This window comes from Semicossyphus pulcher, unplaced genomic scaffold (assembly GCF_022749685.1).
Source record: "Semicossyphus pulcher isolate SPU_LCO1_2020_fin unplaced genomic scaffold, fSemPul1.0.p SCAF_3, whole genome shotgun sequence".
Classification (NCBI taxonomy): domain Eukaryota; kingdom Metazoa; phylum Chordata; class Actinopteri; order Labriformes; family Labridae; genus Semicossyphus; species Semicossyphus pulcher.
Genome location: NW_027211704.1, coordinates 27081316 through 27096317, shown reverse-complemented (window position 1 = coordinate 27096317; position 15002 = coordinate 27081316). Strand labels below are relative to the sequence as shown.

Genomic DNA, 15002 nt, shown 5'->3' with positions numbered 1-15002 from the left:
GAGTAAAATGAGATACCATACAGTCATGTTTTAGAGCATCATCATCATCATACAGAGATAATATTTCTTTATAAGATAATCTGCAGGCCCTATTGCAGAGAAAAAATACACAGTGCTGCCCACAAAACATGGACGGAGAGTGTTGAAGCTGACGGTTTTGGTACAGTATTTTCTCTGAGCGGTTTTCCAGAAACTCCAAGATGCCGTAGGGGTAGTGTTCAAAATCAGGCGGTAATCCCTAAGAGTCACAAAAGCAGGCACAGCCGTCCTGTTCCAGAGTCAGAGATAGTCAGTGTTTTCCGGGTAGGTGTGAGGGGTGAGTGTTGACGATGAAGTAGGCAGGGGCTCTAAACTCATGCTTCAGTAAGGCTAGCTGGTCAGAAGCCCACACCCCGCAGAATACATCTCCCAACAGACGATGCAAAAGATGCTCCAGCTGATGATTATCCATTTTTTTTTTTTCATCAGTAATAGTCCACCATCACCTGTCTTTTAGCGTTGATCTCCTGAATGGAATTCTAACAGGCGTAGACGATGAGCGTCATGGTGTAGAGGGTCCCTAGAGGGACCCTGAATCTCATCTCCAACCTCAAATTTCCATTGGAAACAGCAGACAGAGCATCGCTGTCCTCAATCGGCTCGAGATTGAAAGCAAACAGAGTGTACCCTTGATTAAATTCCTGACGTTCACTACACAGGGGTAAATCTTTGAGGTGTCTCCCCGTGGTGGTAAACATGTTGTAAAACTCTCTGACCGAGCGCCAGTGGTCAAACTGGGGCTGAAAGGCCTTAGCGGGAATCTGTCTACCGTCCTGACAGAGCGCCAAGGACTCCACATTGTTGTGTCTGAAATTAAAGGGTGACAGGTCCCTCTCCCCGTGAAGGCATCGTGGTGTACCATACCCAGAACCACGTATTTAGGTATGGCGCCCAGAAAGATATTCTCCTGGTTACAGATCCTGGAATTCTCAGGGATGGAGTAGGTTTTCACAGTGACGCGTGAGAGCGGGTAGAGAGCATTTCCTTTCATCAGGGCCGCCACATGACCCAACCTGGCGGCTGGGGAAACGCTGACCTTTTTGACATACAGGGAGGCTGCTGTTATCTTCAGGCTGAACTCGGAGGCCCGATCTCCCATCAGACAGAAGGCGTCGTTGTTGTGTATCAGCTTAACTCTCAGCTCCACCGAGTTCAGCAAAAGTCGCTCGCTGAAAAATATGTCCCTGTGGAGCGGGCCCAGCAGGTCGACTTCTTTAGACTCAGCCGTGAATACAGCTCTCTGGACGAGCCCCTTGTTAGGACCGTTGTTGATGATTATAGAGTCCATGGCACCTCCCGTGTCTTTGTAAAACAGGCCGGCGCTGAATTGACTCTTTAACGTACCTACCGAATAGTTGAGCAGAGTCTCGATCATAGCTCTGTATGGATGTGTGGCGCTGGACTGTGAAATCAATCGATCCCCCAGCATAATGTCACATTGGCTGAAAATCGTATTCAGAGGATAATTGATGAACCCTACGGCCGTGTCAACTGGAATGGCGGTCCCATCCTTCTCTGTAATTTTCACCCGGAGAGGCAGCATGGTATCATTCAGATTGAGATACTTTTCGCCATCCCCGGGGATGAAAAATTCAATGGGGGAAGTGTTGTTCAGCGCTGAGAGGGGTTGGCATTCTTGATATTTTTTATCCTCTATGGATAACTGTGTCATTGGAGCAGAGAAAAGATGGCTGCACTCGGGTGATTTCTGATGTAAAAGAGCCATTTTTTAATTTTTAATTTTTTTCCCTTTTCCTTTAGTTTGTTTAAATTAAAACTGTTTAAAATATATCGGTGCTCCGTGCAGACTTCCTTCTCTTTGCCCCGTCACCCCCGAATGATTTGCTTCCTTTTTTTTCCCCGCGTTTTTTAGAGGTAAAAACTTGATCGCCGGGTGGGCGTTTCCTGGCTCTACGAGATAAGACCATAATACCTCCCGAACCCTCTTGATTCCCCTGCTCCGTCAGTCTACCCATCACTCGCTTGACTGCATCGGCGGCAATGTTGCTAGCAGCCGTTTTAAGATGAGGCTTGGCTGCAGCAAAACCGGTTTTCAGTAGAGGAGATACAAAACAAAACAATTTTGAGAAGATAGATCCAATGGCCCTCATTTATCAAACGAACGTACGGCAAAAAACCGTGTGTACGACCATTTCCACGCAAGCTTCGGCATTTATCAATTTGGACGTGAGCGGAAGCTACGGATCAGATCTCACGTCAGGTCTGAGCCCGTGTACGCAAATCTGAGTCTGTGGATTTGCGGTCTGAAAATAATTATTAAACAAACCTCAGCTGTCATCTAAGCATATGCAGCCACATATTCAGAACAGATCAAAATGGATTCTTAAAACGAATAAAACAAAATAAAATGAATTTTTAAAAAAGCCCACATTTTTACAGTTACCACTTTTTTAGCAAAGTCCTTCTCCCGAAAGTACATTCGGTTCCCATACAATGATGCCCAGCAATTTTGTGATTAAAAGGCAATTTTATGAGATTGCTGGGTTTCCAAATGTAGTTGGCGCGATTGATTGCACTCATGTGCGTCTGAAGGCACCATCCATGAATGATTACGCATTCATCAATCGCAAAAACTACCACTCCATAAATGTACAGGTGATTTGTGATGCCAAGCTATCACTTTTAAACGTGTTGGCCAAGTGGCCGGGGGGGACGCACGATTCTTTTATATTTCAGAACAGTTGTGTGGGCGCGCGGCTGCAGGAGGGCGCACTGCAGAGCCAGAGTCATCTCCTCGGTAAGTACCCAAGGTAAATTGCGTGAAATTAAACTCAAGCTATCAGATGATTAACATTTTGGTATGGTTCTTCTAGGTGACAAGGGTTATCCTTTCATGGAATACCTGATAACCCCGCTGGCAAACCCTGCTACCGAGCAGGAGCGCAGGTTCAACAGTGCGCACACACGCACATGGGTCACAGTGGAGCGCTGCTTCGGGTTGCTCAAGGGCAGGTGGCTCTGTCTTGGACCAGTGGGGGGACCTGTATACCCCAGAGAAAGTGTGCGAAATTATTTTGGCCTGTTCAGTGTTGCACAACATGGCTTTAGTAAATGGAGTGCCTTTTGATGTGCCGGCGCAGCGAGAGGAGCCAATGCCCAGGGAACCGTGGCCAGCACAGCCTCCACTGGGGGCTATACGGAGGAGACAGGACCTCATCAATCGCTTTTAAAATGTAAAGTATACCTTAAACTTTTGCAAATGCGCTGCAGTATCGAGTCAGTAATGTGATGAAGTATCCTAGGTGAAATTGGCTAAAGGCATACTAAACACAGACAATGGACAACATTTAGTCATTTAAACATTTTATTAAGTCTTTTTTAGAGTTTCGTTAATTTCTTTTAACGTGCCATTTATTGCCTCAAGTGTGCCGACAACTGAGGCCAATAAACGGCATATTTCTGTCTGTCTTTCCAGGACCTCTGCCGTGATGATATTTGGTCTTGGCAGCGCAGCACTTGGGGCAGAGGGCACGCGCTCGCTCTCGGCAGCCTGACTCGGTGGGTCTGGCTCAGTGGGACCGCTCTGGGGAGGAGACCTGGCCGACATACTGCTGGTCCCTGGCTCTGAAACATTTAAACACAATAAAAATGTATACCCATGTAACATGTCTAAGCCTAATTATTTGTAAGAAATGGTGTACAGTCAAGAGTTAAATTGATAGATTTTACAATGCAAGCAAAAGGGGGGTTGTGAGTTACCATTCTGCTCTGGCTCTGACGCGTGCGAGTGCGTCCGTGTCTCCTCCACCACTTATGCCAGAGATCGACTCGGATCCAATTAAGGAGGCAATTCTTTCCTCTGTCCCCGTCAGGATCAGGCTGGAGTCTGGTTGGCCTCCTCCAGTCTGCCTGATGCTGTGCCTATGTGCAGCAACACGCTTTATGGTGGCCAGCTTTAAATCCGACCACTTTTTCTTGACCTAAATGGAAAGAATTGTCTTGATCAATTAGCAGGCATAAGCTTTGAGGCTGTGGATGAATAAAAAACATCATTAAGCATAGGTTAAGTTAGTTACTGAGAATTTTATTCAAACCTCAGCCGGAGTCCGTTCCTGTACGGCAACGCTGTTGACTGCCTACGTTACCCTCTTCCACACAGCGTTTTTATGAGCTCCTTTTACTCCAGTTTTCAGACTGCCAAAATGCACATCTTTGTTTTTCTCCACTTCAGATGTGAGGATGCCGATTTCCATCTCGGAAAAGTTTCTCTTCTTACCAGTGCTTCTTCTCTCCATGTTTGGCCTCCGAACCACGAATATTTAAGGGCGTAACATGTTAATGACGATCGAATTCAGCCGCCGCATTTATCAAGACCTGATCGTTCATACGCTGGGATTGGTAAGATAGGAACGTTTCACAAATCACACGTGTGTCCTGTCGTAAGACCAATTCTGCTTGGATTGATAAATGAGGGCCAATACCTCTACCGAACATCACCGGTGCCCCATAAAAACCAGGTAGAGCCTCTCCGACTTGGCCCTCATAATAAGCGACAAAGCGACGAGGGTCGTCTTTGCGAGGAAGCATGATCATCCTTAATAAAGTTTCACAGAGTTACACAGAACGCTGAGCCGGTTTAAAGTGGAGCTTCACAATCGTCTTTCCAAAATCAAAGTTCACGTTCCTGTTGTGGTCTGTTTTAATTTCAGTGAGGATGGTTTTGATGTAATTCTTCGATACGGGCAGATAATGTATTGTATTATACTGGAGACTCACCACGTCTCCGTAATCACCTTTCACGTTCACTACGCTCAGCAGAGGTGAGTAGCTATCGCCAACCGGTTGACTGAACGACGTCCGTATATACAAACAGGTTATATACCCCTGCGTTTAAATCACAGGGGTAGGGGGAACTACGGTTAGACAGAGTCCACCATTCGTTGACTTTAAGCCTAACATATAAGCCAGAGGGGGATAAACGCGGATTTTATGTCTTCCATCGCCTTTAACGTCTATGCACTTGATCACATTGTTGAAAGTAACGTCGACGGAGTTGTTGTACTTTCTGACCGCCGGGACCAGCTGGCCCTCCCTGACTGAACTTCACGCTTACCAGGGGTTGAGGTCCGTCGATATTTCGATTCAGTTCGAAATAGGAATTGTCCGGGGGTAAATTATACCAGGTACGAGGGTATATGAATTCTCACAGACCCACCACCCATTCACCACTCAGTTCAATGGGCTTAGCCAAATCCACGGTGTAACAACTACTGTTATTACTTTTAAATAACTCCTTACTTGCGTTGGAGGGCAAGGTCACATAAAAACCCTCACGACCGGTGTGCTCCATGGTTCTCAATTTTTTTTTAGTCCGAATGATCCGTAGAGCTTTGTACGAGATGTTTTATATACCGACTACATCCGAGGCTTTGACCCAACTGTTGAACTTTTCAGGCCAGTTTTTCCATCTTACGAAAACCTGTTTTTCACCTTTGCGCGTCGTTTTAAGATTTTCTCCACTTGGAACAATCTGTCTCCGGTGATTTTCCCTTTTTGCAGCTCTGGTTCATAAAACAAACCCTCAATAGGCTCCCCGTCATAATCTTCTAGTTTGTATATGGGGGTGTGCGTGCAATTCTGCCCGTCACTGTAAACACTTTGTCTGTGAAACTCTGTTCGTATTTTTTATCAAACACTCCTCTCAACTTGGATATTCTGACCAGATCCTCTTGCTTAAATTTCATCTTTATTTTAGGACGCGAGGAGTTGGTAGCGTTTGTACCGTACAGGTTATGAAACACCTGAACAGCGTTCTCAGAGGTCACCTCCTTAGGGGTCATTTTTATACTCTGTATACCACTTTGTGGCAACTGTTGTTGTAGCTGTCCAGTAAGTCGGGTAAGACCTTGAGGCATTGTCTGGTGTTGTGAGCTGTAAAATATCTCCACATTCTCGTTTTTAATGTGTGGTTAAATCTCTCCACCACCGAGGCCTTTAAGTCACTGGCCGTTCATTTCTTTTTTTCTCAAATAATTTTTTTGTTTAAAAAAAAGTCAAGTTACAAACTCAAGAAAATATTTTTTTATTTGTTTAAAAAAAAGTCAAGTTACAAACTCAAGAAAACATTTTTTTATTTGTTTTAAAAAAAGTCAAGTTACAAACTCAAGAAAACATTTTTTTATTTGTTTTAAAAAAAGTCAAGTTACAAACTCAGGAAAACATTTATTTAAAAAAAATTTTTTTCTTGTATTTGCTAAATATACCAATAGGTTATAAAACAGATTACAATCAGGATACATGATTAAAAAAAAAATCTTCTTTTTCAGAAGGCTCAACAGCTTGTGCAAGCCCCGCTGTAACTGTCTGCGACAGTCTGCAGCTGTCCGATTTTCACCGGATCCTGAGCGGTCAGTTTTTCGTACACATTAAAGAATTTGTCATAGACTTTCCTGGACGATTTCAGTTCGTACAGAGAGTCTCTGCCACAGTCCGAACCGTGACGTCGTCCACGGTTAGCCGACGATCGATCAGCAGATACTGGATGGAGGGAATGAAGCGAGGGGTGATGAGTCTTCTCATTAGATCGTCATAGTGATCCTGGAAAAAATAATTCTCCGGCACCTCCAGACATTTGTGCTGTCTCTGACTGGGATGACTGATCTTGCAGCCGTAGCACTGGTCCCCGCGGTAGCTGCTGATAGTCAGGTTGAGCAGATGATAAACAGCTGATTTGATGGTGTCAAAGATGACTGAAGACATCCACCCGTCAACCTCGTCCTCCTTCTCCTCCTTCTCATCCTCCGAACAAGGGGGCGTTTCGGGCACCGTTTCGGGCACCGTATCGACCACCATCATGTCTTCATCGTCCTCGGCCCCTGTAGAATAAGTCACCCGCTCCCCGGAGCGAGGCTTCTCGTCGTCAGGCAGGAATACAGAGTCCGTCAGCCCGTTGTAGGTAAAGTCGGAAAAAGATTGAGGAGGAGGACTGGGGTGACCCATGGTGAATACGAAGTACGAGTAAGTGTGGAGAAAGAAAGAAGTTCAGTTTTTTATAATACAAGAAAGGGGTGAGGTTCAAAGAGGCGTGGGAAAGTGAGGCGTGGCAATCGCTGAAAAAAACAAAAAAAACAACTCAAAAAGCTAGAGTTTTTCTCACTACCAGCGTATCTTTCCAACTGCGACAGCTCTGGAAAAGGGACGTTATCCTCTCCCTTTTCTCCAGCATCCTATCGAGCCAATGTGTCGCAGGTATGAGAATCCGCAGTCAGGATTAAATCTCTCCAAAACAAAAGCGTCGCACGATCTCCTCCCTCCCTCTCCCGTCGACCGCAGAGTGGCTCGACTGAACCATTTGCCTGTGTTTGTGGTTCGAGACAGCCATATTTAACCTGAGATGGTTTTCAACTTTCCCAGCTCAGCATCATCAAACTGAATACCCGTCCTCTGACGTTTTTGGCTGGGAGTATTCTCACTCTCACTATGCTCTCTCTTCCCATTCTCCTTGATCCGCTCCTCCTCCTTCACCACCTTCACCTCCTCCTCCTTCATCTTCACCTCCCTCTCCTCCTCCTCCTCTTCCTCCTTCAGCTTCTCCTCAAACGCTTTCAAATCCTCTTCACAGTTAAATCTCACTCCTTTGTGTTTCTTAGAATCCTCCGCCATCCTTATTATCATCTTCATCACAGCCCAATCCTCTGCATTCAACACTGTCATCGGGGTTGAAGGACCCAGACTTTCACCATCATGCAGCTGGTACAAGCACAGCTCACCCTCTGCGTACTTGAATACATATCCCCAGGATCCAGACATCCAGGGCTGTAGAGGCCATTCTTCCTGCAGACTTCCAGACGGCGGCATCTGGGTACAACACAGATACATCGTACATTTCTTAGGGGCATCGGGTAACATAAAGGCGCCCTGGTAGACCGTTACAGGCGTCATACTGAGCAACGACGAGGACCAGCCGACGTCAGATGTATCCGTTAAGACCCTCTCGTCACACTCCTCTTCGTGCTGCCTCGTACAGGAGGACTCGTTTTCATCCAAAGGTTTAGAAACAGCATTTTGCACAAAAATCGATTCCACAGATAGTTGCTCCATGGTGAATGCACACTGCAGAGAAAGAGAAAGGCCCTGTTTGTATCCTCTTCTCAAAGACTCAGCTGACCTCTCATCGGTTCCACTCATTGGCTCCACTCGTTGGCTCCACTCATTGGATCCCTCAAGTTCCCACGCTTCTCATTGGACCCTCAAGTTCCCACGCTTCTCATTGGAATGTGAGGGGGGGGGGGGTAGCAACTCTTGGGGGGGGGGGGGGCTGTGGGTCATCAATCACTTTGACACAAATTGTATACCTATCTCTCTCTCTCTCTCTCCCCTATTTGTCACTGAAGTCATGTGGTCTGTTAATGGACACAACCTCCATTTCGGGCTCTGCCTATCCTGAGACAGACACACCCTTTTTTCTCTCTCACACTCACACACACACACGCACGCACACACACACACACACTTACACATGTAAATATTAGCATCTGCTTTTATTGTCTTTTTAAATAAGTCATTGTGTGGAATAAAATGCTATCTATTTAATGTTGCACAAGAATGAATACTGCCAGCCTCTTCTGCGTTGGAACTCCAAATCCTTCAACCTACTATTAATAAATGGGTTATAGTTATTAAGTTAATTATTTATCTGAGTCTATATTGATAGTCTAGTATACTTTATGAGACTGAAGTAATTAGATGGTTATTTTCTTAACTTCGTTAAGTGGTGCCCCATACAGAGGTGATTTAATGTAGATTAAATCATATCATTTATATAATTAGTAATTATTTTTAATAGTTCATTTCTTTTAATAGCCATTTTTAATGGAATATGGAATCTGACTTAGAGGCATAGTCCGGTCCCAACACTGGAAAATATCTCTCAGAATAAAGAACAAACAACCATCTCCATCATTAAGGACTCAGCAGGGAAGCCTACACACTCAGCTTAAGAAATAAATGACATTTTCAGAAGTTTCTATGCCAATCTATACTCACCAGAAAACGACCCGAATCAAGAGGACATTGACTCATTTCTCAAAAATATCCACCTACCACAACTGAATGAGGGACATTCCAGCAACCTTATATTTAACTCTATCATTTATTAACTGGGTCAGGATTTTGTACACCCCACCTTCAGTCACTGTTATCACTAATGGACCAACATCACAAAGCTTCACACTGCACAGTGGGACTAGGCAAGGATGCCCACTCTCCCCCTCTCTGTTTACCATTTTTATTGAACCATTAGCTGCAGCTATCTGACAAAACACCAAAATAACAGGAATCCAAACACTCAACATGCATCACTAGATAAGTCTTTATGCAGATGATACCTTGCTTTTTCTAAAGAACCCTCACTCATCTCTACAAGAAGTAAACAGATTAAAACATACTCAAACATTTCTGACGACTCAATCAACTGGAATAAATCCTCTATTCTCCCACTAAGCAGCAACAGTTGGGGTGTGGCAGCCCACACATAGCCCATCCCACTAAGCACAGGCTACATCACATATTTAGGTATAAAGATTTCCCCCAGGCTGTCAGACCTGGTCAGGCTCAACTTCTCTCTACTACTCAAAATGATAAAAGACAATCTCCAGCGCTGGACAAACCTCCCAATCCCCATCATGGGTAGAATAGCTATCATCAAAATGACAGTACTCCCTAGAATAAATTATATTCTCACAATGATCCCAATTCATTCCACCTGTACCTTGTTTAAATCCCTAGACTCAATCATCAATAAATTCTACTGGAAAAACAAATCTTCGAGGATCAAACTTACAACCCTACAAAAACCAAAAATTCAAGGAGGACCAAATTTTTACCACTACTCTACCACAACTTTTACCACTATTGGGGATTCACCCCAATCAATCAGATGACACCTGGCATGACATTGAAAAAAACAGCTTGTAAAGACATCAGTATTTCAGATCTGTCATTTCTCAGCCAATCTGTCAAGTTCCACCTGTTTCAAATCATCAACAATAGAGGCAGCTCTGAAAGCCTTTTGGAAATTTCATCAAATCACTAACATCACTCTTGCACCATCTAATTTCACCCCTATCTGGAACAACTCAGATCTCCTATCAACAAAAAAAACACTTAACTTTCGCACATGGGCAGAATCACACACCTCAAACACATATTCACTAATAACACATTGGTCTGATTCGCTCACTTGGTCCAGAAGTTCAGTATCGGGAGCAGACAATTTCTTGATCAGTTTATCAGTTATCATGCCGCGCAGGGAGAAGACAGATGTTAGGAGAGGAGCATATATGACACAGATCTGTCTTTCTACCTGGCTCAATAACGTCGCGATCTGTCCGTATTTCCGCACACAGGTAGTGTGTATAAAGTATAAACTCTCCACATGCTGTCATATATCCATATGCTGTGTAGTTCATATATTTCACAGATAAACACAGACCACAGACAAAACTCTATACAGGTATAAGGCAGAGCCCAGTGCCAGCATTGAAACATGTCCCCTACAGTGGTGGTCTGCACACACAGGTGCCCATGGCAAGCTGGCCTGTATTGCACAAAGGTATTTGGCTACACCGGCCTCATCAGTGCCACGTGAGAGACTGTTTAGCAGGTCACACAGTGCAAGTTATGAAAGTTGGGCGTTCAGTGCAATGTAAAACAGCAGTAAAGCAGCATGTACTCTATGGAAGACAAAATAGTCCTTTCAAGGGCTACAGTCAGTGACCGTTTGACGTTGCTTCCTACCGTCAGTGTGGAGTAAACGCTAGCCATTGTAGGTTAATATACCAGGTATAAGAAGCTTTTAGACTTCTAGCACTATGCCATGGGATTTAATACATTGCAATTAATTTATTAATAATAAGAACACTGCATGAAAGATGTCCTCAATTTCTTTCTATCATTTTAACTTAAACTTCAAACAAACAACAATTATAGTCAGATTTTGTTTTTTTTCTTAGGCCACATGTTTAGATTAATGATTAAAAATACATTATTAAAAGATAGGCATGGATGACAGTTGATAACAATCACACTTTATTACCCACATTAGTCAAATTTCCCCCTGGGGGATCAATAAAGTTTATCTAAGTCCTATGTTATTAATAACACATTACAATTTCTAAAGAATGTTCATGTGATTTTATACGTTAGTAATGTTACAGAGAATGTTATGTGAAATTAACAGAAATACTGAATAAATTAAAATATTGTTAAAGCACATGTATTCGTTGTTTGTCACATGTTCTAGACCATTTTTGTGCAACAGGTAATCCCAGCCCTTTCTGCCGGATACCACCACAAGTATATTTCAGACCTGTGGGAAACACTGATCAGAACTAAAAACTGGGTTTCTTTTGCCATGGGAATTCCACCTGTCTAAAACCCTTGTGCTGCCAGCCCTTTTAAAAGGAATGTTTTTGTTATTGTTATAAGGATGTATTTGTACTTTTAACAACACACCAGTAATGTATTCCAACAATTTACACTTCTTTTACCTTAATTGCTTTGCTGTATTTTTTTCTTTTTCTATTTTACGATTTCTAAACACATTTGTTTAATTAAAACAGTATGAAAATGAACGATATCAATTTTGCAGCACTGTAATTTTTATTTTTATTTTCATTTATTTATTCATTTATTTATTCGTGGGTTAAAGTGGGAAGTCAAATTTCGCTCGTAGTTATTAGAAGAGCTATTAAATATCAATCCAGACTTTTAAACCGACACGCGCTCAGATTGGCTGGGTGGTGGTCACATGGCGTAGTGCAGTCAGCCGCTGTGCCGTGCCTCGAGCCAGCTCTGAGTAGAGCCCGTCTGCCAACAGCTTCAGCAGCGGATCTAACTGGAACCTACTACACTTACTGACAATTAAAGAGGCCCTTTTTCTTCTTATTTTCGAGGACTAATCATAATCATGGGCGACAAAAAGAGCCCTACAAGGTAATGCGATGATCTACCCTCGATTTGTAATTGTTTTGTACGTTTTGAGCTCGATATTTGGATGCGTCTTCTTGACACAGGGATCGTTTCTGCCGTTTTTAGTTGGTATGCCATAGCTAACTAGAATAGTGCAGTCACTATGGCGGCTTCTCGCTCACTGTAACCCAGTCATTTAACAGACAAAGGGATTTTTTTCTGACGGAGGGCCTGGCATTCCCTGAAACGCTTTCCTGTCACGATTAAGCCGTTGATTCTCCAAATCAATGTCGAAATAGACGATGTCTAATACCTGTTTTGTTAGCCGGCATGCTAAGTTTCGATGCCAGAAAATTTAGCAGTGCTTGTCTGTCTGCCTGCTAGCCTAGCTGGCTTTACAATCAGACGATGTGAAGCTTCGACATCGAGGGGCTATATTATCCAAGGAGCTGTACTTGCCGGGTCTTGAAACCCATATTAATGACAACATCACTATGGTTTCTGCTGAAAAATGTAACATGTAGCGTGTGTTTCGTCTTTACAAAACGTGTTGTGTTTTGTTTTCACACTCTCCTTTATTGTTATTAATGATATATGTTGGTGCAAACGTTAATTCAAAAACAAAGTTGACATTAACATTTGTGTTATTTGTAAGGCCCAAAAGACAAGCTAAACAGACCGCTGACGATGGATATTGGGACTGTAGCGTCTGCACCTTCAGGAACACCGCTGAGGCTTTTAAATGCAGCATCTGCGATGTGAGGAAGGGCACATCCACAAGGTAAAGTACCCCCCCCCCCCACTCCCTCTTGTCTGAGCGTCTCGATTTTCCCCTGCTTGGTTGGTTGCAGCAGCCTTGCATTGCAATTTATGGGAATGATGACTTAGATCGACAGCCTTATTGTCTGTGAGCGAATGGGACCTTGACGATGGGCCAATTTGCAAACATCCCCTGCAGTTGTCTGGATTATCTGTATTTTCTCATTTTATGCGACTGACATTGCATTGCTTTATGTATTCATCTAGGTATGCTTGCTGCATCACTAGTCAAACGGGGGTGGGGTGGGAAAGAGGGACCACACTTCATGATGGATGTACAGCTACAGTACATCATCCCAGCAACAATTAAATTGCTGCAGAGTGTAACAAGGTGAATAGATGTTAGTGTTCATTTCAACTACTTGTGGGATTGCAAATAATCAAGACAAGAGTTATTGTGCACAAATAGGATATGGAGATGATCATATTGCTGAGGTTCAGAAAATTGGTCATAACCAGGATAAGAGATTAAACTCAGAGGGGCATTTTTCATATTTCTTTGTCAATCTGCCATTTAGTCCAAGCCAGTGTTGTTTCATGCCTGACTTAATGGAACAGGTTCAATAGGAATTCACTATTCTTTTCAGTTTTCCAAAAATTCAATTGTCAGATTTCAAATGTACACACATTTGACAATAAGCCAGTTTACCACAAGCTTGCTTGGTTTCCAAAGCTGTTAACATGTGAATTCACTCATGTCAGCTCTAAGAAGTTTTTCCTTTAATTAATCATATCAGCATTTGTAGTCAGTGGTAGATAAAGTACCTGAAAGCCATACTTGTCTTATCTGATCTTGTACCGAGGCTACAATCCTCGTTGCACTGATTGCAGGTTCGACTCCCGGTCTGCCGATCATTTGGTGCATGTCATCCACCACTCTCTACTCCCAATATTTCCTGTCTATCTTCAGCTGTCCTATAAATAAAGCCAAAGGCCAAAAAAATAATCAAAAAAAAAAAAAGTATTTCTCATATTAATGTATTAAAGGTAAAAGTACAAGTAAATGATGTTAATAAAAGGAAAGTGGTAAAAATTTCGAGAGTTATTAACTTTATTCTTTACTGTAAACCACCTTCAAAAATGGATTCACTTGGAAAAAAAAACAAGGTCTTCACAACTTAAGATCCCATTTTTTGGATATCAACCTCTATTTTGATTAGAGCCCGACCGATACTGGATTTTTAGGGCCGATTCCGATATAAGGGTGTAAAAAAATTCTGATAAAAGTCAATAAACACAGAGCAGCTCATTTGACATACTGATACCGTTAATATTAGTAGAGCCCGATATTATCGGCTGATATTCGCACTTCCCAGCTATATCGGTATTGGAATATATGTCCTCCAATATGCTCCGATATTAATTACTTTCATTTTAGTAGTGCTGTGCAATATAACATTACACCTCCTGACAAACAGAGGGTGCAATTTTTAATTTAGACAGCATAAGCACCAAGCTCTCAGTCTTTTATACAAAATACAGCTGAAGTCAAGAAATGAAACAGCCACCTCACTCATGGTTACAATTATAAACCAGCGCAAAAATGACAATTACCAACATATGCATAACATATGTTGGTAAAACAGCAAACAGACACATTAACTCATTGGCTGCCAGACATTTTCAGAGCAGAGAGCCCCATACTGCCAGCCGTTTTAGAGCATTTTGACCGATCTTTCAAGACCCACAGAATATTGTGTTCTATGACTATGTAAACACCAAAAGAAAGAGTAGACTCTCTTCTTTCATCAGGAACCCTTTTCCGTTCTTAAGTAATCGGCAGTAAAACATTGGCTTGTTTCACCAAAAATACCTGTTTTTGACCAAAAAACTGAGAAAACAAGCATTTTGTGAAAAAAAACACGTCAAGCAGAACATTGACTTTGATGCTAATATTTTTTGCGTTAGTGACACTTCAAATATCTGAACAGTGGTTTCCTTCTATAAAACAACAAAAACATCACTCTGAGAAAGGACTTTTGATGGCAAAACAACAATGTATTTACAAACATACAACTATTTACAATTTCTACATTTGACAAAAACATGATTTTTTTTGTCTAATCAGCCCCCACACCTGCAGCTTCCTCCTTCTCCTCCTCTACCTGTTTCCCCACCTCCTCCTCCATGTTGTGTTGTGGTCCAGGACTTCATTACCCTGCGCATGAACTCCAAGAGGGTTTTACACTCCCCTGGGTTTCTGGCTCTGTAGA

General features: G+C 42.8%; 1 protein-coding gene across 1 annotated transcript in view; it reads left to right on the top strand.

Moving 5' to 3' along the window:
• The first annotated feature begins 11891 nt into the window (after positions 1 to 11891).
• rybpb (RING1 and YY1 binding protein b) overlaps positions 11892 to 15002 on the top strand; it is a 38937-nt gene continuing 35826 nt past the window's right edge. The window contains exons 1-2 of the mRNA XM_069678693.1: positions 11892 to 11994; positions 12626 to 12751. Of these exons, the coding sequence (XP_069534794.1) occupies positions 11969 to 11994; positions 12626 to 12751 (152 nt within the window). The 5' untranslated portion in view covers positions 11892 to 11968. The remainder of the gene's footprint in view (positions 11995 to 12625; positions 12752 to 15002) is intronic.